The sequence below is a fragment of the Xiphophorus couchianus genome, chromosome 7 (genome assembly GCF_001444195.1).
Source record: "Xiphophorus couchianus chromosome 7, X_couchianus-1.0, whole genome shotgun sequence".
NCBI classification, from domain to species: Eukaryota; Metazoa; Chordata; class Actinopteri; order Cyprinodontiformes; family Poeciliidae; genus Xiphophorus; species Xiphophorus couchianus.
Genome location: NC_040234.1, coordinates 15962087 through 15987149, shown reverse-complemented (window position 1 = coordinate 15987149; position 25063 = coordinate 15962087). Strand labels below are relative to the sequence as shown.

The following is a 25063-nucleotide window of genomic DNA, read 5'->3' as shown; positions in this document are numbered from 1 at the left end:
CCTGTGTGTGTTTAGGGATGTCTGTATTGAGCGGAGAGCTGCATGGGGATGGCGATAGCGGTCCTGCCGACCACTGATTAGAGAACTAAAAGACACAGCTGACATTGACTGTAGTGTAGAGGGGACAATTATAATTAAGTCTGTTAAGTGATGCTGATTTTGGAAGGGCACATGGAGGATGCAGGTGCTTTTTGCCAAAAGGAAGTGGTCATTTTGAATTAGTATTTCCAAACAGATTGAACTAACCTTTCACTGAATGTGTGCGCTCTATCTTTTCCCTGAAACCAGAGCTGGCCCAAAGGATACGAAAACTAAGTCACTCATAGTTTGAGCTCCAAGGCCAGCAGGGCATAATTTTTTGGGCGGAGTTTTGTGGCAGCTTTCCAAAAAACCATTTAAGGCTGTTTTGAAACTTCAAGGGGATCAAATATCTTACAATACAAAAAAAAATGCACCCTGCACATAATTGTTTGTAAGTGAGGTAGAACCCAGTTGTAATGCTATTCCCAATAAAGTAAAACCAAAAAACACATTGTAAAATGTGCCTTAGGAATATTTTAAGAGGTTTTTTATCCTCAAAACTTTACATATATAGCATCAAATTTAGAAAAGTAAAAATGGAAAACATAAAATTTGAAGAAAAATTAAAATAAAATCATATATCTTTATAGGTTCACGCAGCTAACTTGAACTAGCTAACTGACTAACTAACTTTATTGCTGTGTGGTATCTGAATATCTGTGAGTTTTACAGGATCAACTTTTTATTACCAAGCCGCAAATTTACTACACCGCAAATAATGGCAACAACAACCATAAAAACACTTGAAGAAATATGTTGCACTATTTTTCTTCAACTGGCTGTACTGTAAAATTGATTGTATATGTATTGCTCAATATTTAAAATTAAAACACAAAGTATTCATACCCCTGCCAGATTAAGGCTTTCAAATAATCTTAATGCAAATGTAATATTAGCCTTTTGGCGTGACAAACAGTCTTTACTTGAATGTGATGGGAAATCTTTAAGGGGAGCTAAAGGCTACCGTGACGGCTCAGAGGCCTTTCTCCCTCAAAGATTTTAATTTAATCACCCAAGAAGAATCACCAAACCATCAGTGAAAACGTTCCAAAAATCTGGTCAGCTACAGGGATCTGATTGGTGTAATGACAATCAATCTTTTTTTTTTTTTGATATTTTTTTGTCATTTAATTTCAATTTTCATTTTTTTATTGAAATAAAAAAAAAGCTTTCTTTTTTTTTTTTTTGGTATTATCTTTTGGGAAAAGCCTTTGTTGAATTGCAATAAATCTATATTAATATCTCCCCAGAATTTAAATGAATATTCAGGAATCAACATGTTTTATAAAATGATTTAAACTGGATATTAGATGCTTGTGGAAATTCATAAAGTATACACAACACAGTAGAAGCTTTGATGTTGCTGTTTCTTTTTGACTTGAAGTTCAGTTTATTTATTTGATCTATTCTCTGTGTGGAAAAATACCACAACTTCGCTGGACTTCGCCTTGTAGACTTGTTTGGACTGTGATTGGCAGGTCTGCCTGTCAATCAGAGCCTTAATGTTTTGGAACTTTCTAGAGTGTGGCAGAACAGGTGTTTTTTAAAGACCAATTAAGTAAAATCAAGGTTCAGAAAATTTCTTACAAAACTAAATTGTTCAAAACACTTTACTAGAACCACTAAGAGTCACAAACAAACCATTGCATGCATAAATTGTCATTTCTTTTAGCTGTAGCTTCATAAAAAGAATTCATCAGTGATTCTTGTTTTTGAATTTGTAATTGTGCTTCGTTAATGTTGTGCTTTGCACCTCAGGGCCACCGTATTCTTGACCTTTGACCTAACCTAAGAATTCATCAGTGATTCTTCTTGACCTTTGACCTAACCTGGGAAGCAGATCTGAACCATTGAACACAACACTTGAATCCCTCTTCATTCCAGGATGAGGTTTTTCATGGGTTTACAGTTCTTCTCCTGAACCATGTGGTTATGCAGCGGCTTATGCAGCAATTTCCCCTCCCTTCTGTTGTACCACCATGATACAGCGAACTGCTTTGATTTATTGTGAACCATGTGGTTCTGGAAGAGAATGTATATTAACAAAACAAAACGAAGCACTAATTCACAGAGCATTTTCTTGCAAAAAAAAAAATTCACATTTCAGAACACTCGATATAGCATGAAAATAGATGTCTGCACAATCCGGCAGTGCAGCCAGAAAACGATTCCTGTTGTCTGAAGTAGTGTTTTTCTCGCCCCTATACTTTGTGTGTAAGTGTTTGTGAAGCATTTATGCTGATGGAATTGCGCCGCTGCAGCCCGAGCTACTTCGGAGTAAGATTGTGTTCTCGGCGGGAGTCCGGACAAAAGAGCTGTAGATCAGCAGTGCTTTGCTGAATATCTCGTAAGCATTAAGAGTGCAGCAAAAGAAAATGGCCATTTGATGGGGACGAAAAGATTGAATAAAAATGGTCATTTTGCAGGAAATGTGTTGCATATCCAACTTTTGGATGGGATGTTTTGCGGAGGCAGCAGAAAGCATGGTGTTTGTCATGGAAATAAGGTGGATTACAGTCTTTGAGGTCTGAGATCAGTGGCAAAATATAGGAGGGTGTTCATTGGGCTTATTTTAAAAGCAATGCGGAGGAACATATGTGTATCATAAACCACTGGCCTTATTTTGCTTTGTGTTAACCACCGATTTTAATCACTCAAACTCCACGCAGCACACAAAGGAGGGACCCAACACTTAGAGCCCTCATATATACTCCCTCAACGAGCTTCAGCGGACAGTTTTTTAAGTGAAACCATTCAAATCCTCTGGAGATCACAATGGGGGCTTGAAACAAAAACTGCTCTTGCATTCTTCTTGGGATGGTAGTGGTGTTGGCCAACCTAAACCCCACACAGAAGATTATTCATCTGCTGCAATTTTGAGGCTCAGAAATTGATGAGTTCTTCCCAGTGGTCTGGTTCGAGGAGAATTTTGTTTTTCATAAAGTGCCTATAAATCTCTTCAGTGCGAGTAATAAAGCTATTTAGAATCAAAACATCATGCAAGAAAATCCCTTGTTCAATCCCCAACATGATGTTTCAAGCTTTGATAGCAGCAATTTTCCTGTCACATGAAAGGGAAGATTTAAGGATTCAGAAAAGGATTTTGTGTCCCGTCTGTTGTTGTGACATCATTGTTCTTATATCAAATGAACATTTGAACGCGACACCATTAAGAAAAGAGGCGTGCACGTTGGCATTCGTGGTCATTATCAGGTGGATTTAAAAAATCCACGCTGCAGGACTCATAAACCAGGAAACGTGACAGAATCTCTGCAAGAAATCTTCTGTCAGTGCCATCAATCAAGTGGTGCCACTCTGGCCCGAAGCAAACCACAGTGGCATCAAACCAAAAAGAGCAAAGAGTGGAAAGCTTGCTTTTAAAACACACACCCAACAAAATAGACCGCGGCCTGCTGTCGTAAATCACGCTGCACTCTCACCAACAGCCTTTGAAGAATAAAAAAAAAAAGGATGTATGAGTTTTAACGAATAAACATGCGGCATTTTTCAGAGCTGTAACTATGCACAGGGGATTGTGTTGGGAAATCTGATGGTTGCAGCAAACACACTGAAGTGTATCATTACAAAGAAGAAATTATCTCTATTTTGGATGACAATAAAAGCCATGCTGTAATTGTTGTTATTGTGTGATTTCCTGCCTGACACTATATGCTGCGCATAGTCAAAATGGCACCATGATGTGACAAAAATAACAGTAAAATGTTCATATAGGACGGCTTATGCAGAAATTTCCCCTCCCTTATGTTGTACCACCATGATACAGCGAACTGCTTTGATTTATTGTTCACGCTGTCAAGAGGATGACACTTTGTTGATGCAGTGCTGAGTGAAAGGAATGACATAAACAGCTGAGCTTCGCAAGGCATCATTAGATTTTACACTGAAGTTTGGTTTCTACTTTTTGCCATTTATTTTCTATGTTTTGTTATCAGTGTTTAACTAAAATCTATTTATTATTAATATTATTAGCTGAGTATTTCTCCAAGTTTTAGTCAATTAATCTGAAATGTTTTTAAGCTATAATTAGATTGTAATACTTATATTAATTATGAAAAATAACCTAATTAATTACTTAGTTCATAACTTAAGCAGGTGACATCTAACTTACATGGGTGGGGTATTTTTAACTGTTGATTGTGACTCAAGTCATTTTATACCACAGTTATACAATGTCAACACATTTAAAGAAATCGTGTCTGTTTGCTAAATACCAAAAAATGAGTGAGAGATTTTTTATTTTATTTTAACATACCCTTATAAACTTATCCTATTGCATAAAATATGCATATTAGGCATAATGTGGCCTTTCTAGAGTTCTAACTTCCCATTATTATTTCAGATAAGCCATCTCTGCTATTGTGCTTAAACACAAAATACAGCAGCAACTTCAATATCTGTAACTGTACAACCAAGTGCATAATAATCCAGCCGTTGCGATCCGAGAGGACAAAATCTTTTTCAGCAGTAAAGATTATTATTTAAATTATACTATAAAAAATTATATATTTAAAAGTCGAGATCAGGGTACCTGAAGCGGAGAGCAGGGAACAGCTACAGTATGCTGAAGGCCCTAAGGGACTGTTAAAGATGACTGGATAAACTAATATACTAAATTTTGAAAAAATACATAATTATATTTGTATTACATAAATATAATATATAATACATATTTATATTTTTTTTCCTTAATTTGTTTAAAACTATTAGAACCCTTAATTTTTTTATACTTTAAACCTCTGCACAGCATATTTTAATTGTCTGATAATTGCCAATTGTTCATTTAATGACAATGTTTATCTTTTTTATCTCATTCTAAAGCTGTGGTACAGCAGCAAGAATCATCACCTGCCAACTGAGAGAAAATCTGTCTAATTCCAGCCCTTCCTGCCACATGAGGCCTTGAGCATGCATGGAAAAACTCTTTAGGATTGTCAGCACAATTAGAAGCGCTTTACAGATAACAATAATAACAAATATTTACTGTCTAACATGACAAGGCCAAAGTACTTAGTAATGTAACTGGATGATTTATAGTGAATATTTATCTTAAAGAAAGATGATTTTTCAGGCTGTTTTTCCACCATGTATCACTTATCCTCAAAGAAACTCTTTATATCTTTGGGAAAGTTAGATCAATTAATTGAAAATAGTAACACAACATAATACATTATTAATTTTTATTCAAAAACAAAAAAATATTAAAGATGAAAAATGTTAATAACTTCGAGAAAAACATAATGTAATTTATTAGTTGTATTCAAACATATTTTCTGTGCTTCATCACATCTTTGAATAAAATTTTAAAACTATTTTGGATCTCATAGTCCTGACTGATGAACAATTAGGGCCCATTTTTTGTTCTTTGCTGGGTTTTGTAGGATTTTGCTTTCTTCGGATCACAGGTTGAAGCAGCTGACAGGGCCATTTTTATGACTGTTATTGTTTTGTAATTCATGCAAAGGATTTTGCATAAATGATGCAACGAAGATACTACAATAAATAGTGCTCTAATGGAAGTGTAATTTACTCACGACTTTCAACCCAATTATACAGAGCATGTTGCTGAAAACAAAATATGCAATCTCTGACATCCCTAAAAGTCACTGTGTTGTTCTTGAAATGTTAACCCTTCTATTTGTGGAAAAAGCCATTAATAGCCTTTATCAACTGTAGTTGGGTTTTCAGACCACAAACAAAAAGTGTTGTATGTTTTGTGTGTTGCCCTTTTGCATGAAACATTATTATACATTTAACTTATTCTTCTGGGTATTTATGGTTACATTTTGTGATTATATTTTCTCAAGATGATAGCCAGTTGAAACTTGACTTCCTTATATGTGTCAACATTTTTTTGTGTGACAGTTTTGTGTAATACAAAATCCTTAATGCTGTGCTCTTTAACCAGCATTCTCTGAATGTCCTGTTTGTTTCAATACGTTCAGTCATGTCTGTAGCAAACATTTTATATTCTGTCTCTCTTGGTGTCATACTAGGTTCGATTTTGCAAAAAGGAAAAAAAGAACCTCAAAAGGATTTAGGTCAGACTTTGACTGGGTCAATTAAACTATTTTTCTTTCTTTCTTATTTTTAAGGTTGTTGCCCTGCTGAAAGGTGAATCTCACCAGACACAAGTTTTTGTCTTTTTTCTTGAAGAAAGCAGCTTGTAACTTTTTTTCTCATCACGCTGCCACCCTTATGTTTCCATAAACATCATATTTGGAAAGTTCAAGCATACAGTTACTCTGCTGACAGGTCCTAATAACTGACCTGTAGATCTATGCAGTGACTTCAGCAGACCTCCTGACATACTTCCCTAATTAATGCTCACTTTGCCCAATCTGTCAATTCAGGTGGATTGCCTTGTCTTGGCACAGAATCTCCAGCACAGAAATAACTCTGTTGACTTCAGATTCCTCTCATGAGGTGAATACAAGATCTTTCAATGCATTCTCATTTCTTTTGTTTGCAGCTCCAGCTGGAGACAACACTTATCCAGCTCTGAAGGCAAACATGGTCAAAGTTACACGTCTGTGAAGACCACTGCGTCCATCACCGAGTTGCATTTGTATTGCTTTTAGGATATTTGACTTTTCCCTTTAACTTGGAGGTCTTTGCAGAAACTGTTGATATATTTCCAAGGACTTCTAGAGCAAGGCAGACGTAGCTGCAAGGTTTTCTAAAGCTGTTTCCATTGGCCTGTGTTTACCTGACACTTGGATTGACAGCAGAGTGATTGGAAATATCCACCATTCACCACTGTGAGCTCCTGAGTGCACGGAAAGTGCTTTTGTAGTCTGGCTGTAATGGGCCAAGTTTGAATTGAAGGTTGGAAAGAAATAGCCTCACTGTGGTCGCGCACTGTGAGGAACTGACACACCACAAATAATACTCAGAAGTGGGGTCCTGATAGCATCACAGCCATGGAGCAGATACAATAGCATGCAGGCCCTCATTTCAATGCACTTTCACAATGTCATAATCTGCACAGTCAGATGGAGGGGAAGAAATCAAGTTAAATACAAACTCTAGTTCTGTCTTGTCCGCATATTTTTCTAAAGATATTGAGAAAAATAAAAAACAAACAAACATCTAATAAGTTAATATGACTTTTCAAATTATTATGGAAGAATACACATCATAAGTAATTTTTTTTTTTTTTTAAACATGGCAATTTCAATCACTGGGGTTACATTGACGGTTTCTTGAGCAAACTTTATTAGGTAACTTTATCTGTGAACAATATTCTCTTTTTTCAGCTAAACGAAACAAACACTTCATCAAAATAAATGGACACAGAAACATTGCATTACCACATTAAAGTACAGTATAGAGATTTTAGACTTTGACCAATGAGTAACTGAGTCATTTTGGTGAATCTATTAGTTATTCACCACATCATACACTGAGTAAGTCATTTCAGGTGCATAAAAACATGACATTTGAAACCATATTTTCAATTAGAGAACCTAAAAAAGAAGTGAGAACACCCACCTAGGAACTGCTAATCAAAGATGGTCATGGTATAGAAGAAATGTAGAAACTTTTCTGAACTAGAGCATGCAGGTTTGTGTTCACACAATGTTGAGGAGAAAAAACATCAACACCGATCATAGAGAAGCGATTTCTGCTGCACATCAATCTGGCAGGGGTTATAAGGCAATTTGCAAACAATTCCCAGACAATCTTTTTGCAGTGAGACAGATTATTCACAAGTGGGAAAACATGCAAGACAGAGGCCAGTCTTTCCGGAAACAGATATCCAACCAGGTTCGCTCAGAGGTTGCAGCTATAACAGAGCAATCTCTGGCATGTTTTCGGCTATAACAAGTCAGCAAAAGTCTTAGAGCAAAATGAAAAAGAGTTCAGGGGTTTAAAAATACTTTTGCCATAACACAGCACAATGATTTGATACAGAATAGCTAAAAATGAAAAGTGTGACACACATCACAAGATGTCTTTATACCTGTTCAAAGCCCAAATAAAGTATTATTTAGCCTACCGATGGGAAATCAAACAGTAAGCCTTTTGTTATGGATGAGGTCCTTCTATCAAACATGAGCCAAATCAATATGTGGCCCACATACACACAGTACGCACAGGGTGATAAGTCTAAAAGAGGCAAAAAAGCAGTATTGATAAAATAATAAAGTGCAAACAAAATACTAAGAAGAAACCTATATAATCTGTGACCTGTCTGAAATCTTTCTACAAACTTTTGTTGGGAGAAACATGAAGCTGAACTTCTTTCAGGTTAAAGTAGATTTAGTACAACTAATACCATGTGAGAATTGAAAAAGACTGACTGTTGAAATTTAATTATACAATGTTTTAATAGTTTGCTTTAGAGTGTGCACACTAATATAACCAGGTCATTAAACTTTTTTAAATTTCTACCTTTCTCACAAACAGATAAGCTGTTGTTGTTTTTTCAGCTAAATTGCACTGGGTACATTTCACATGTGTCTGGAAAAGGCTTCTAAATATTTTCATTGGTGTAATTGGCATAATTTTAAGAGGGTTTTGAGGAGTATTTAGAGCCTCTGTATGTTATTAAGGCTCCATAACCAGCACTGCTCCCAACCAACCAGATTAAATTGTTTGTATTTCTGTAGTTGTTCTCTGCACAGGTTCTAGCATTTCTTGCACAAATAAAATATAAAAATATTCACAAGTACGCTTTATCTCAATACACCTGTAAATTTCAGGATGTAGAGTTCCTATTTTTGTCACAACCTAATAACTTCTATTTTCATTTGGGGTTTTATATTGTTTAAATTTTGTGTCTATCTGTTTTGTTTGTTTGCATGTCAGACGTTGATCAGTTTTCTTACTAAGAAAGGATTATTCAGTACAATTGCCTTATAATTTTTTCAGCATTATTTTTTGTTTCAATAATGAACAATGTGTGGTAGAAGAACGTATCTAAAAGGTAAGCAATGTTACTTCCATCTTCACTGCCACCTACACTTGAATACTGAACATATGGATCTAACAAAGAATAACTGACAGTAAGCCTGGGCAATGGTAGTTGTTTGAGGAGAATAAACAGCCAATCAGCTTTCGGTAACGGGGTGGGACTTCCTGTATGTGGCGCAGTCAACAGTGGAGGCCCCACCCTTTGTGTAACCTACCGCCCGTCAATCAAAACAGAAATAAATCAGTCAGTTATTATCTGTTTCTGTGCGTATGCAATCAGTTTAATCAGCTCAACATGCCCAGTACCTTGTGACTATCAAGACTTTCCGTTTAAAGACAAGTCACGCAATGACTGGTATGTTTGTTTTTGTTATTATTCTTCACCCTACGGAAGCTAGCTAGCTAACTCGGGCTAGCAGTGATGCTCATTTGTGATACAGCTAATCATCGCTGTATACCTGAGCAGTTAAGTAGTTTTTTCAATGATAGTGCTGTCTAATGCCGATTAATGTGTTGGTGTTTTTGCTTGCTTGTTCACCTACACTTTAAGCCGTCTGTGTAATTGCCAGGTATGTATAGCTAACATTAGCAACAGCTGCTGTTTTACAGAGCTAACCTCCAGTTTATTTTCACCTCGTAGCCCCAGAACAGCCGCTGAAACCGGATGAAATGGACGGCGGTCAGGGCAGTTTTATCCAGCAGGATGAAGGCAGGGGCAATCAGGTAAGGGTTCACTCTTGTTCTTTGACCGCTTAGTGCGGTCTTGTCACCCGAGAGATGAGTACTGAAGTTCGGACATTTCAAACTTGGAAGTGAGGGGGGGTCTCATACCCTCGTTTGAACCTCTCAGGCAACACTCCTCATGAATCCCGCCTCCTTTATTAATACTGGGAAAGACCGTAAACTCCCCGGTTCTGGATTGGACCCAGGTGCTGCCTGAGGGGCTCAACGTTGCGACAATGAAGTCCATTTCGTTCTGAAGCAATGAGTCACTGTCTGTGTGGCCCTGACTAATGGCCACCCACTTTCTTCCCCTTAAACTGCCCCGTTGTGGGGTAGGACGCTCAGCCATCTCCCCTCGACCTGCTAGCAACGACCTGCACTCAGGTTGAGTCGCCATCGTCAGAGGTGAACAGAGGTGCTGCAGCTGATGTGGTAAGTCAGCACCTCTGCTACATCTGGTTCAGTGTTAGCTGGAGTGAGTCGCTGCTCTTCAGAACTGGTGGTGGGCATTTAGCTAGATAAGCTTTTTCAAAGTAGATCTGTATATACATATGTGTCCAATCATTGCAATATCACTAAGTGCAAAATCGCAAAAAAAAAAAGTGTTTGTTTGCAATGCTAAGTTGATGGCTTACTATGTAGATGCAGACAACAAGAAATAATATTTTAGGATCCCTCATCGTGGCATGATGATAAAAAGAACGACAAAGATGTAGAAAGTTCTGTCATTGATATTGACAGAATTCAATCATAACATCTCAGAAGCATTTTTTTCAGTTATTAAAAAGCCACATTACAAAGCAACTGCATTTTAGTATCAGTTGTGAGAAATTCTAGCTGTGACTACTTGTCATCGATTGGTTACAAGTATCAAGGTATACCAATATTTTAAAAGGTTATGATTGCAGATTTTATACTAAAAAACATCTGTTTAAAGTAGGTATGCAAGATGTCTCAAGTTACAGCCATCACTGCAATATTAATGTGCACCAAGTGCTGCTGGGGTTGAAGTGTTGGACTAATTGGTTAGCTTAATTTACTTTTATTTTGGAGCTCTGCATGCCAGTAGTATATTTGGCCACCTGGATGTTATGTCCAGGTGCTCTTGATGCCTACAGTTGATATAGATTTATTGACCAAGGAAGGCAAAACTTGGGGATTTCCCTCTTTCTTTCTTCTTTTGGATGATGAAGAATAAAGAGAAAGAAATAGAAGATTTGGTTTGATCATAACTGATGTGCTCATCACAACATTCCATTATGATATCATAATAAATGTGCCCTGGCACATTTATTATAATGCGCTTGCAAAAGCTGCTCTTTTGCAGGGCATCTGCATTTTTCTCCCAAACAACAGAAAGTCCAGCTGTGAAAACTGCTTGGGTAGTTACCATTAACACAGTATACAGAGGTTTTAAAATATTATTACAGTAGAACAGCTAAAGCCTTTTTTGACACAGTCCTGTGGTTTTCAGTCCTTTTGATAAGATCCCACAAAAGGTGTTGCAGTGACTTAGGTTTCTCTGGTTGTTAGGAGTATGGAGTAAAACTTTGTTGCCTGTTCCCCATGTGTTGCTTTACTTCTGTTCAAATGTGTAAAGAATCCTACATTTTCCTCATGTTTACAATGAAGACCCCTGCACCACGCAACGCCCCTACTGCGGTAGCCTATGCTGAAATTTTCAGTTTCTCTTTGGTAAATTATTTACATTTTTATACAAATTGAACTTTCTGACAAACTCATCTAGTTCACCTTCTTTCATTTCCTTGGATTAATCAGTTTTGTCACACGATTGCGACTAGTCGACTGGCCCAGAAAAAAGTCATTGCAGAGAATCGACTAGTCGACTAATTGGTGCAACCCCACTTCATACTAAATCTTTTTTTACACTTTATTATAACATCACTTTCAGATGTGGACTAGAGGTGCAGCAGCTCTATAAGCAGCTAAAAGTATTATGCAGATTTTGTTTTTACATTTTCTGTTAACTTTTTTTGCTTTTGTGGTTGTTTATTATTTACTAGTTACTGCTGAGATTTTCTTTAGTCCTACAAACACAAATAAGGATTAAACAGCTTGTCATGTTTCTTTACTTTAGAATAGTTAAAATATAGTTTATTTTAAAAGTTTTTAAACATTTATACATATTTAGGTTTGATGATCAGTTTAGAGAAAGCCATCAAGGCTGTTCCTCTTTTCTGGTTCGCTCATGCTACTATTCAAGTTTCAGAACCAATTTCTCACATCTAATAGGAAGGAAATAACACCCTTTAAAGCAGCTGTAAGAACTTTATTGAGCCTGTCTGGACTTCATGTCATTGATACTTCTTGGTATCACATCTCCAAAACACCCTTTGAAAAGATAGAAAAATTAGGTCTTAATCGTCACAATAAATATACCAAATATTTTAAACTGTTATAAAATCACACCAGAAAAAGTCATAAAAAGAGATAAACAACCTGCTTCACATTTATTTCATTACACATCTGCTTTTCTTAAGTTTTATTGACCAAATATTTATTATAAAACATTTTTACGGCACTAGAAGTTATAGGTTGCCAGTCAGTCTAGATTATTTTCTGTAATAGTTCTTATTCAGATGTAGACCTCTGTTCACTTTAGATTAAATTTACTCTACTAATTAGCATTTTATAGACTCACGTTGACATTATCGTCAACCTTGATAGTGTAGTCAATACAGGCCACTATAAGGAACGTGGGTAGCAGATATTGGCAGCAGCGTTTGACCACTTTGTGTCACAGTGATGTTTCTTGGGACATCCTTGAAGATTTCCTCCTGTGCTGGCAAACTATAAACCTACACAGTTTTGATTTGTAATCAATTTTGAATGCTACCTCACTTTTCTACCTATTTACCTATCATTTAAATATAAACAAATATTTCCTATAAATAAGTCTTAAATAGGGAGTGTAGTATAGAAAAGATGGTCATAGTTTTAGATCATATTAGAAATTACTTTTCTAATTTTTATTCACAATTTTTAATGTGAATGTTGAATAGATGGCATTGCCAGAGTTTCACGTGGCCTAGATGACCTTGTTAGTGTTTTGCCCAATCAATGTGATTGTTCTTATTTAAGTCTGATCTGTAAGTCCAATACGTCCAGCGTAAGTTTCAGACCAAAGAAGCCTTTTGGATTGGAGGCGAAACATCTTCAGGATGGTCATGTTTTAAAAGAAATCCAGTTGCCTTCGCTTAATGCTCTAAAGATTACCATGTGGCATCATTTGAATGTCCCTAGCTGTCTTACAGGGAAAGTTCCTCCCAACAAAATATTTGCATTTGTTTTGTCGGCTACAAGTCACTTATGGTTTTGTCTGAATGTATTCACCATGTTAGCAGAGTTTCAAACTTCCAGCAGCAGCTCATTGTTCTGGTCAGGGGAGCGGCTGCAGGTATATTCCAGCTTAGTGCTGGAAGAAGTGCAACTATCTAGACAAGTGAGAAGAGTCAAGTTTGTATGTTGTTTGACAGAATTGGTTTTATTGAATAACACAAAACTGCACACATATTGGGCTAAAACGACACAATATGTGGCAATGCGATCCTCATTGTAATATTACTGTAAAACGTGACCAAGGACAGCTTGGATGCTATTTTTAATAGGCTGTAATATTTTAGATGTTCTGTTTTATGCTTTGTGTGCCAATAATATACACTCACAACACACTTTATTAGGTGCACATTGCTTATTAACACAAATCGTGAATCGGCCAACTACATGGCATCTAGATATGGTGAAGACGTCTTACTGAAGTTAAAACCAGTGATCAGAATAAGGAAGAGAGGGGATTTAAGTGACTTGAATGTGAAAGGGTTTTTATGAATAGCTAAATCTCCAGTTGACAGTGACAGGTCCAAAAGGAAAAAAAATATACAGTAAGGGTTGTTTTGTTAAATAGAAACTGTCCTATTGATTTCAGAGGGAAATTGACTGAATGGCTTAACATGAAAGACAGCAGTAGCTCAGTTGTTACAACACAAGTATCAGAATACATGTCTTAACACACTGCAGTGGCAATTTGTAAAAAAATAAAATGCCTGAGATAAGAGAGTACAAGCGTGATTCATTCTGCCTTAAATCAATGCTTCAGGGTGCTGATGCTGCTTCTGGTGGTGATATAATGGTGTGGGGTAGATTATTTGGGCATACTTCCAGTCCCTTGGAGCTACTTCGGCATTGCGAAAGCACAACGACTTACCAGCTAATTATTGCTGACCATGTCCATGATGTCCTCATCTTCCAATGTCTACTTAGAAGATGATAAATTTAGATAATTTATCACCTTAGAAAGCTCAAACTGGTCCCTTGAACATGATTGGTTTGTTAGTTATCACCAACTGCCTGAAGCTATTATATCAATATGGACTACAATTTCTGAGGAATATTTTTGCTATCTTGGTGGATTTATGCCATTAAGGATTAAGGCAGTTCTGAAGAGAAAGGAAAAAAACTATTGACATAAAAATTGATAAATTAGCAGATTATGCAACAAATGAAGATCAAAGTCAAACTGATGATGGTCAGCAAAGATTTCTGGCTATTTTGGGGTGTGGTCTTCAAATTTCTGCCGCTGATTTTGCTTTGTTACTTAATGGCATGAGAGAACATTTTGAAAAACTGTACTGACCTTTTAATTTCTTTTCTTTCCTCAGGCATCAGAACCTTCTTCTCAGCTTACTGGGACTGAGAAATGGGAAGTGCTAACTCCCACAACAGCAGCAAAGGATGATTCTGGAATAATACAGATTCAGAGTCAAGGAATATTAACATCAAATGGACAGTACGTACTTCCGCTCCAAAACTTACAGAGTCAGCCAATCTTTGTGACGTCTGGCACAGACGCCTCCTCTGCCAATTCAGTGCCTAACATTCAGTACCAAGTGATTCCTCAGATCCAGACAGCAGACGGACAGCTGAGCTTCTCCACTTCCTGTGTGGAGGGACCAACTCTGACTCAGGACGCCACAGGGCAGATTCAGATCTTGCCCGATGGTAGCCAGAGTCTCAATGTGGCATCGTCTGCAAACATCCTTAACAACCAAAACCTCATTTCACAGACTGGCAGCATCCAGCACATTCAAGGGGTGTCATTTGGCGGTTCCACTTTTAACAACCAGGGCCAGGTTGTTACCAACGTGCCTGTGGGTCTGCCCGGGAACATTACTTTTCTTCCTATTAACAGTGTTGACTTGGACTCCCTTGGCCTGTCGGGCGCTCAGACTATAGCAACGGGGGTCACTGCTGATGGCCAGCTGATTATGGCAAACCAACCAGGAGATAACTCGGAGAGTTTGAACAAGACAGATGATCACCTCTCACAGACTCTACCGGGACATAACTCAAATGCAAATACTGAGATATTTGTGCCAACGTCTTCCTCTCAGCTACACGTTCCAGCAAACGAAGCCGATCTACATACGCAAGATCCTTCATTACAATCGGTGGCTGCAGAGCAAGCAGACTCCAGTGCTGCTCTCCAAGAAAACTTCCTCCAACAGAATCAGGAGCAGAATGTCCAGGTTTCCTCAGCTCAGCCCCTCATCCAGCTGCAACAGGTGCCCATTCAGACCACCAACGGCCAGATGGTTCAGTCTGTCACTGCAGGAGGACAGAACCTGCAAAATGTCCAGCTCATCAACCCTGGAACCTTCATCATTCAAGCTCAGACAGTCACCCCATCAGGTCAGATACAATGGCAGACCTTTCAGGTACAAGGAGTGCAGAATCTCCAGAACCTCCAGCTGCCAACGTCACCCCCCCAGCAGATAACCCTGGCACCAGTCCAGACCCTGTCTCTGGGCAGCATCGGTGCCGGTCAGATCCCAAACCTGCAGACGGTGACGGTCAACTCAGTGGGCCAACAGGAAGGAGGAGGAGACGCAGCAACCCCAGGAGGTACAGCAGATCTTTGTTTTATATTACTAAACATTGAAATAAAAATCCTCTTCAGTAAAAAAAAAAAAAAAAAAAAAAAAACCTTGTCATGGGTCTACCTACAATTAATGCTGCAATAAAATGTTTTGTTTTTTTTAGTAAAAATATTATTATTTTTACTATTCAGTTTACCTTTTCAGGGTTGTTTTCTGACTGATAACAGTTTTAATTGTTGACAGATTTTCTCCATTTAAATGAATCTCATTTCTAAAGACAAGTAAAAATGTCACATGGCATCAATGAAAGCTTACATATAAAGATCACAATAAATAATGACCATAGATGATTTAGTGACTTTGGTCTTCAGGTCCAACACTGTTCAGGAAACTGTCATGCTGTCATTGGGTGTGAGGGCACTTAAATAGAGTAGAACAACAATCCCTGATGTTTTTAATTACACCTGTGCTTCTCATGTGTGACAAAATGTCTGCAGATAAATCTTTGAAACAATGACTCATTTAAATAAACAGTCTCCCATTTTAAATCAGCAAAATATAAGAGGTTGTTTTAGACAAACTTACCTTCGGTTTTTAGTTTCTTTAGAAAGCTTATGGTAAATATAGAATGCATCCAAACAAAAACAGAATTTTCATCCCACTTTGTTTATTTTTCTATAGAAACGGCTGTAAAATAATGTAAGATTTAATTTGTGCAGTTCTGTCCATTCATTTCAGTTAAAGAATTCTCAAATGTTGCTTTTTTTGTTAAAGCACCAGGGTAGATGCAGTATAAAAGTAAATCCATCTAATCGTGGATTAATGTTTAAAACATGAATAAGATACTTTAATGTCTCAATTTGTCTTTTGCACACCGATAGATTGCAGTAGAAATCGTTATAAATAATTGTTTTGCATGAAAAAAACGATTTTGAATCAAATTGTGGCCCCAAAAATCAGAATCAAAACCTGAGATAGTAAAAGATTAACACCCCTAGTAGAAACATGCCTTATGGCAGAGGATGTATGATGCTTTGGGTCTGTTTCTCCTCCAAAGGTGCTGGGAGGTATGTTAGAATTCATGACGAAATCAGGAAATTTTAGATGAAAACCGGTCACGATTCAGTCTTTCAACATGATAACATCACAGAATATTTGAACAAATCAACACATTTCTCCAGACCTAAATCTTAGAGAAAAATCGTGGGATTACCTAAAGAGGAGGCCCAGGGACAAATGGCACTCTTCATGTGTGCTTTTATCTAGGGAAATGTTTGAAGTGCTGATTAATCCTGTTTTAATGGCAGAATAATGTAATTACGCCACTGGCAATTTTGCTGCAATGTACATCAACAGGCACAAGGCTTTGTTTTTATCATGCCGTGAAGCTGGGCATCTAGTTTGGATCAGAAATAACCCTACTAGGGAATATCAACAAAATGACCCATTATTCTAATAAATTAAACGATATAATATTCGTTGTTGCAACAAGATAAAATCTGTTTGCAAGGTCAGATAAACTGAACTATTTTGCCTTCCTCTGATAACACAGAAACACATTTAACATCTCTTGGTGAGAACAGACAAAATGTAGGCGTAAGGTGGCAACATCTAGTTCATTACTTAGTGCACTGCATATAAATGATGAATGGTTAACTATAGGGGTGGGGATGTGGATTTTGTTTTTGTTTCTTTTGCAATATAGTGTCATCGTGTAAAGTCAGAGTCCCAAAAACACAAATGCTGCTCTTAATAATGAAAATTAGCTACTTTCTTAAACTATTTACATTATGATTGTGCAATTATACACCAGAAAAGCAATAGTAGTATTGAATCATATTTGCCAAAATACTTCTATGCTAGTAAAATAATCCTAACCACACAGTTTTCTGGGTTTGGAAACATCATCATTGCAAATCTGTCCAATTTCGTTTTTTCTTAAAAGCTATAAGCAACACAATAATTGCCCATATACAGACGAAGCACGTTGCAGTTCTCCTGCTATACATGGATCACGTAAACAGCTATTGGTTATTCAAACTGCCTATTGATTATCATTAAAATACTTTCAGTCAATGAGGTGGAACATTAGCTGCTGCGGCAGTTGTTCACTAACATCCTTCACGCATCCTTTTCAGATATTCGGATAAAGGAAGAGCCGGACTCTGGAGACTGGCTGAGCGCAGATTCCACCCTGAACGCCAACGACCTGTCTCACCTCCCCGGCAGGCTGGGAGAGGAAGAGGATCAGCTAGGTCAGGAGGGCAAGAGGCTGCGCAGAGTAGCGTGTACTTGTCCCAACTGCAAAGAGTCGGGCGGGAGGTAAGAAAACCAGGCCTGCGCTCTCAGCAGTTCTCAGACCCGGGTTGAATTAAAACGTACCTCTTTCTGTGTTTGCCAGAGGGTCCAGCACGGGGAAAAAGAAGCAGCACATCTGCCACATCGTGGGCTGTGGGAAGGTGTACGGGAAAACGTCGCACCTGCGAGCACACCTGCGCTGGCATTCGGGAGAGCGACCTTTCGTCTGCAGCTGGATGTTCTGTGGGAAGAGGTTCACACGCAGCGACGAGCTGCAGAGGCACAGGAGAACACACACAGGTGGTGACCTGCTCTTTTTGGTTCTGCACGGCAGGAAAACATCCATAAAATTTGTAAAATTAGTTAATTTGTGCTCATAAACTGAGTCACGTAAGAAATTTCAGGTTTTGTCCCGCTGTTGACTAAAATGCTGGGACTGGACACTGGTGGGTAAAATAGCGTTCTTTTCCATGAGCCTTCTGCCATTGTATCTGACCCGATGGGGTGACTATCTTTCTTTTTTTTTTCAGATTTAAATTACATGCACACCATACACATCGGATAAGAGACCACAAAGTCCTTTAAAAATAATGCCATCTTCTCCACTGCTTCCTGGTGGAATTTAATCCCATCATTTCCTTCAGCTGTTTGCATTCTCAACTGAACTACAACAGGATATTTATTCATCAAGATTTTGCTTTAGTCGTCGTCTCAAACTGTGTGTTTTGCCTCTGGCAGATTGGCTTTCTGCATATCAAACATTCTTCTTGATGGTACATGGATCTGACAACTGAGATAAAAAATGTAGCATATATTTTAAAAATCAAAAATAAACTTTTTCACATTCAATGTATAATATATCCTGTTCAATCCAGGTAACAAATGAGGATGAACTGTGTGATGTGGATCCAATCAGATCGAACTCAGCATAAGAACACAAAATATACTGAATTATAAATTAATTTGATAACTCTGCACCAGTACAGCACACTTAAATACAACAATAGCTTCACAACCTTGGTAAACCATGGAAAAACAACACAACTTTAATTTGTTCAGTCAGTGTAACAGTATAACAGCCAGTGTAAAATAAATAATAAAGAAACTGACAAAAACAATATGTTAACTAGCTTGGTCAACCTATTGTTTATGTAAAAAATTAATTGCAACATTCTGTGCATTAGTGCATTTCTAGATTTATTATACAGCATATAAAGCTCTGGAAAAAATTGAGACGACTTAAAATGATCAGTTTCTCTGATTTATCTTATTATAGGTATATACTTTAGTAAAATAATTTTTTTTTATTATATGAACTACTGACAGCACGTCTCTGAAATTCCAAACAAACATTTATTTAGTATTTATTTGCAAAAAATGAGAAATGGTCAAAATAACAATAGCAATGTCGTGCTTTCAGACCTCAAATAATGCAAAGAAAACAAGTTCATATTCTTTCAGAAACAACAATACTGATGTTTTAACTCAGGAAGAGTTCAGAAACCAATATTTGGTGGAACAACCATGACATATTGAGCATCTAACTCTAGTTTCTTTCTGATAGGAGAGAAGAAGTTCGTCTGTCCCGAATGTTCCAAGCGCTTCATGCGGAGCGACCACCTGGCGAAGCACATTAAGACCCATCAGAACAAAAAGGGCGTGAACTCTGGTGGCACCGTGGTGGCCTCCATGGAGTCAGCGGGCTCCTCTGACAGCATCATCACGGCGGGCGGAACCACCCTCATCCTCACCAACATCCAGCAGGGCTCGAACAACGCCCAGGACATACTGGCCAACGCAGAGATCCCCCTCCAGCTCGTCACCACGGTCGCCGCCAGTGAAGTTATGAAGTGATTTCCTCCCATGGACTTCTGCGTCTCTCATACTGTATACTCCAACTTGCATTTTTATTCAAGTTTTGAAGGAAAATTCTAGATTATATATAAATATAAATATATATTTTACCACAGAAATAGTCCATCCCCATATTTAGTTTCCATAGAGGAAAAACAAGCAAGTGGAGACTAAAAGGTGGAAAAGACATTGCAGTAAATACACAAAGAAATGCCTTATTTTGTACAATATTGTGTAGTTTAAATGCCACTTTGTTTAAATTCACTTATCTGTCAATTATGTATTTCTGGGAAACGTTATCGCTATGTCAAGCAAATATATTCTCACGTTTTGTTGCTATTATATCCGGATAATGTTTCAGTCATTTTTAAAGAGAGGCTCAGACCCAACGGCAGAGCAAATTTTATGCAGCTGAAGTGAATCTATTAAGCCCATGCAAAGATTTCTTTTGTTTTTAATATTTTAATTATTATTATTATGCATTGTTTTTTAGCAGTCAGCCTGCGTCCAAAGTTATTGTTCATCCAGATTACATATATATATAAGAATTTATTCACACCTACAACATTAAGCAGGTGAGAATGGAAAAGCAATCAATTTTTTTACATACTTTTGAACATTGAAAGTGTATTTGTGATATCTAAAATTAAAATAGCTCCATTCTGCATAATTCACATGTTTTTGTACCCTTTTTGGAAAAACAAAAATCTTGGGAAGAAAAGATGTGTTGTAATATTAAAAGAAAAAAAGCCATTTACTTTGGAGATATTTGCCAAATTTGACTCCAAACTCAGGGTGACTTGACTGCGTGCTGCAAGTAGAGGAAATCACCCGTATAGTTTCTCAGTCCATATTTCTGTTTAGTTTTTGTCTCACATTTTTCAAACAGCATCCTATGCTGTCATCATGCCATGTTAATATATGTATTAAATCACTTTTTTATATATATATATATATAACAAACTGTTTTGCAAAAGTTTGACCTTTTTTTTTTTTTTCATTGGTCCTATTATGATATCAAGAATTGATTATTGAAAGTGGTACTTGTCAGCAGCACTGTTTTCATCACTTTAATCTTGTTATATCCTCTTGGTTTAAAATGTTTTGTTGGAAACTCTCTATTAAGCCCAGCAGTGTCATTTTATTTCAAATGTTTTACATTCCCTGTTTTTTTTTTCATCTTACACAATGTTTTTATCTCTTGTTTGATCCCAAACTGTAAAATGAAATGCACATGCTCACTGAGTGGTGGTTTTAATGGTGACATGGGAAAGTTTGGTCTTTTTTCTTTGTGATCTATTCTCCTTTTTTTGGCCATTCAGGCTTCTTTGGGAGTTTTCTCCAACATGCTAAATAAAACCTGCAGCATATTAATGTTCTTTACTAGATACTGAAGGTTGATCTTTATTACACTCTTCTGTAAAAAAAAAAAAAACTTGTCAGCATATAACATCAATACAGATATTTTCTGTTAACCTGTCAATGCCCTTTCTGCTTTATTTTAACATTCTGACCTTTTTAATATAACTCAGTGCAACCATCTGCTGTGAGTGATTTATTTCATGCTAATTTAACTAAAAGTGACAAAAGTTTTGCCCCTTTTTCTTCCTCAACACTTTCACTGTTTCCTTGTAAGGAAAGGTGTTCGTTTTCCCTGCGCGTCCTACACCCTGGGGTAGCAGTCCAGTAGATGTCACTGCAGCTAAGGGAGCAGGATGAGAGGTATGTTTGACCCCTTGACCGTCCTCTTGTAGCGCTGCCAGGATGAAGATGGGAGTCACCGAGGCCACCAGCAGGTGCAGACCCTCAATTAGCTGCGAGTTAATGTCACACAGAAATGTCAGGGGGAGAACAAAGCACTGCCTCGTGACTTTCAGCAAACCTCAAAGAGCCGTGAGAGGTGAATGAATAAACGTTCCCAAATTTCCCTGTCGTTTGCTATTATCTATAGTGTAAGTTTTTAAAAATGAGGCTTTTATTCTTTGATAGTGCTACCCATGATAATCAAAAACGAGTTAAGAAAAATTAGCATATGTGGTGTTTAGGAGCATAATCGAAAAGATCACCTCTGAAAAGCTTGGTCGGGTCAGTGAGAAAAGCACCCGTTTTAAAGCCCCACTTAATTTGGAACAAAATACTTCAGAAAAAGAGGTCTGTCATGCACCAAAAAGAAGGACTCGTCTGTTTTCTCTTTTCTTTCATTTGCATAATTTAATGAATCAAATTCATTGTAATGCAATACCAAGTGCCCCAGCAACATAGAATGACAGTTTGAGTTAATGAAATGTGTTAACGGTATCATCATTTACTTGTATGTTAATTAGTCCAATTAATTTCCCCTGCTCGGTAATCTGAATATTGTAATAATCTTTGCTTCCCTGCAGGAATGAAACCTATGATACACATACCTCAGGGACGATCAGTGATGGGAATCAACGCTTTTTTTTTCCTCCTTTAAGTTTTGGGGACCGCAATGTAATCTTTTTTTTTTTTTTTTTAATTGGAAATGTAGTTATAATCATGCAAATTTTTACTTCAAACTTTATGATGATTTGCCTGAAGGATGGAGTTTGGGAATGACACCCCAGCATTGTTTGATGCAACAGCCAGAGGTGTGTCTCCTGTCCTGACAGCTTAGTGTAATACGGCATCAGTAGCAAATATTAATTTTTCTAGCAGCTCCATGTAGATTTGTTATTGTGCATACTTCCACACTGCAGTTAGCAGAGCTCAATCGGGACTGTCAGGAATTTGATTCTAGTTTTTACCCAGGTTGGGATAAGTAGAGAGTAAGAAAATTTACATTCAGTCATTCATTCCGTAATTTCTTTATTTCTACTGTTTTCTCGCTTTGATCTTTCTTCTTTCTGTCCTTCTCTGTTTTATGTAATTCCCTCCTTCTATATCCCTCTGTCTTATCTAACGTTTTCCTTTTGTTCTTCCTTTCCTTTTTTCTTCAGTTCTTTCATTGTGTGGTTTTGCAGATTGCTTATTTAAAGTCTCATATTTAAATTCTCACTTTTCCTAAATTCAATTTGAATTGAATTTTAGGTAGCAGCACGTGCACCTAACACTGGGAACTTTGGCAAGTTTCTTACTTAAAAATTTGTAGGGATCTTGAGTTGAAGTCGCATGGGGTCTAACCAAGCCTGGGGGCCATCATACCCCCTCCCCGCTTCCACCAAGACCAGGAGCAGTCTCTCGTGGGAATGGCTACCCAGACTACAAGCCACAAACAAAAATTGCTCAGTGCGCTGCAAACCTGATCCTGAAACACCTTTAATACGGAACAAATCAGATCAGAATTATAACAAGCTTTTCTTTTTTCCCTTTTTTTATACTGATCTAGATAGAACTCCATTCTCCATGGCAGATTAGTAGATTAAAGTGAAGAAATTAAAGATTAAGTGGTTGCTGTCCCTTCTGACTTGATTTATGAGAAACTTTTGGCAACAAACTTCCTTTGTCTCTGTTCTGATGAGTATGTCAACATCACTGTAATAAGAGGAGCTCTCATCGTTCCAGTTAATGAGTCTTAGCAGGAACCTTTGGTTTAATCACAACGAATACAGCGGCTTTGATTTGCCAAAGCCCCCATCTCGCTGCAGCAAACACTCAGAGAATCTTGTAATTGTTGCTGCGCAGACATAATGTGAAGCACATTTTGCAAAAATGAGTCAAACAGAATCTTGTTTTTTGAAGAGTTTTCAATTACACGACCACGGTGTCTTTTGTGACAGACGGGTATCATTTCAAACTGTGCTTGCATTACAAGTTCTCTGTGCCGTTTTGTTGTAGCAGATAGCTGTGGTTGTTCTTGCACCCTTTTCCGAATTGCTGTGTAATTGAACACGGTGCTCAGCTTCTCCAATTCATGTTGCAAAATGCATAAATAAAATAACTATGTGGAGGGAGAGGAACACTGTAATCATGCAATAACATTTTCCACTGTACGTGTGGTAGAATTCAAAATGCTATTGGGATTATGGTTCTTAACCATTGGGAGGTAATGTGAACTGTTGGCAGAAATGACTTATTTCATTATGCTGTCCCAAATATATGAAATACTTCAGCAAGAGGGCTGCTTCTTCCCTAGCCGTGCCCAATTTTAACTGTTTTCCCCAGTTGTTGAAGGATAGGCCTGCAATTTTGCAAAATGACTATTATTTGCCTTTCTCAAGGAATCAACAACTTGAAAGTACAGTGCAATGAATTGTTGGGGTTCTGCAGCTGCATTCATTTACAATGTTTCTTTTTTTTTTCTGCAGCAGCTCAAAGAATTTAGAGCGGAAAGCTGTTATTTATTTTCTTTTGGATATGAGCTGCAAGTCTCTTCATAAGTGGAAAGCACTTACCATCCTGCCTAATGTATTTGTTTACCACAGACTAGTGATGCTTGCTTCTTCTTCTTTTTTCCTTAAACCATTAGGACATTTGGGGCAACATTTTTAAAAGTGTCGCGTCTCCACACACACATTCTTGCCCTTGATCTACTGCAAAAGTCAGACAATAGCATAGATCTGTTTTTTTTTTTTTTTTTTTCAGCCACAGAAACCCAGCATGGATCAACTCAATAACCTGATATTCCAAGAATGTGGACAATTTAGCAGAAGGTCAGCATCTTTTTTTTTTTTTTTTTACACCAGAGACCATTTGGTGACCTCCCTCTGGATCCCCAGCAGGACCAGAGGAGGATGATTGAATTGTCGAGCCAGAAGGTGCCAGTCCGCACACTGGACTTCTCAAGGTGAACAGATACCTGGTGTGGGACAGGGGAGCTATTATGTACAGTGTCTTGTTGAAGTATTTATGCTCCTTGAACTTTTTCTCATTTTTTTATGTTAAAACCACAAACTTTGTTGTATTTTATATAATATACCAAAACAAAGAGGTCCATACCTCTTTACCTGGAAGGAAAGCTATCTAAATTCCTTTAGACATTTTTACAAATAAAATCTGAAATGTGCCTTTTTATTCATCCCCATGCAGTCAAAAATGTTTTACATCCACATTTCACTGTAATTATGGCTGTCAGTCTTTTTCCACATAAACCCAAGCTTAGGGAAACTGTGAACATTAGTTTTAAAGTTTTATTACATATGCTCAGACTGCTTAAGGCCTCAGCTTTGACTTGTATACATGACAACATTTTGGTATAAATCCCTGGGAGGTGAACCAGCAGGACTGAAGTCTGAAACTATTCTCAGAATATTGAAACTATTCTCAGAAAATTGAAACTATTCTCAGAAAATTCCCCTATTTCCGTATTTTCT

At 37.5% G+C, this 25063-nt stretch overlaps 1 protein-coding gene across 4 annotated transcripts; it reads left to right on the top strand.

Annotated features, from left to right (window-relative positions):
* The first annotated feature begins 9193 nt into the window (after positions 1–9193).
* sp3a (sp3a transcription factor) lies at positions 9194–21332 on the top strand. Of its 4 annotated transcripts, XM_028023532.1 has the most exons (8): positions 9194–9373; positions 9569–9587; positions 9659–9741; positions 10078–10173; positions 14421–15663; positions 17777–17960; positions 18040–18236; positions 19501–21332. In XM_028023532.1, the coding sequence occupies exons 3-8, from the start codon at positions 9688–9690 to the stop codon at positions 19788–19790; spliced, it is 2064 nt and encodes a 687-aa protein (XP_027879333.1). In that variant the 5' UTR covers positions 9194–9373; positions 9569–9587; positions 9659–9687; the 3' UTR covers positions 19791–21332. The 4 variants fall into 4 exon arrangements, with proteins under 4 accessions (XP_027879333.1, XP_027879331.1, XP_027879334.1 ...); XM_028023530.1 differs by lacking the exon at positions 9569–9587; XM_028023531.1 differs by lacking the exon at positions 9194–9373 and having other exon boundaries at positions 9388–9587.
* Positions 21333–25063: the final 3731 nt, after the last annotated feature.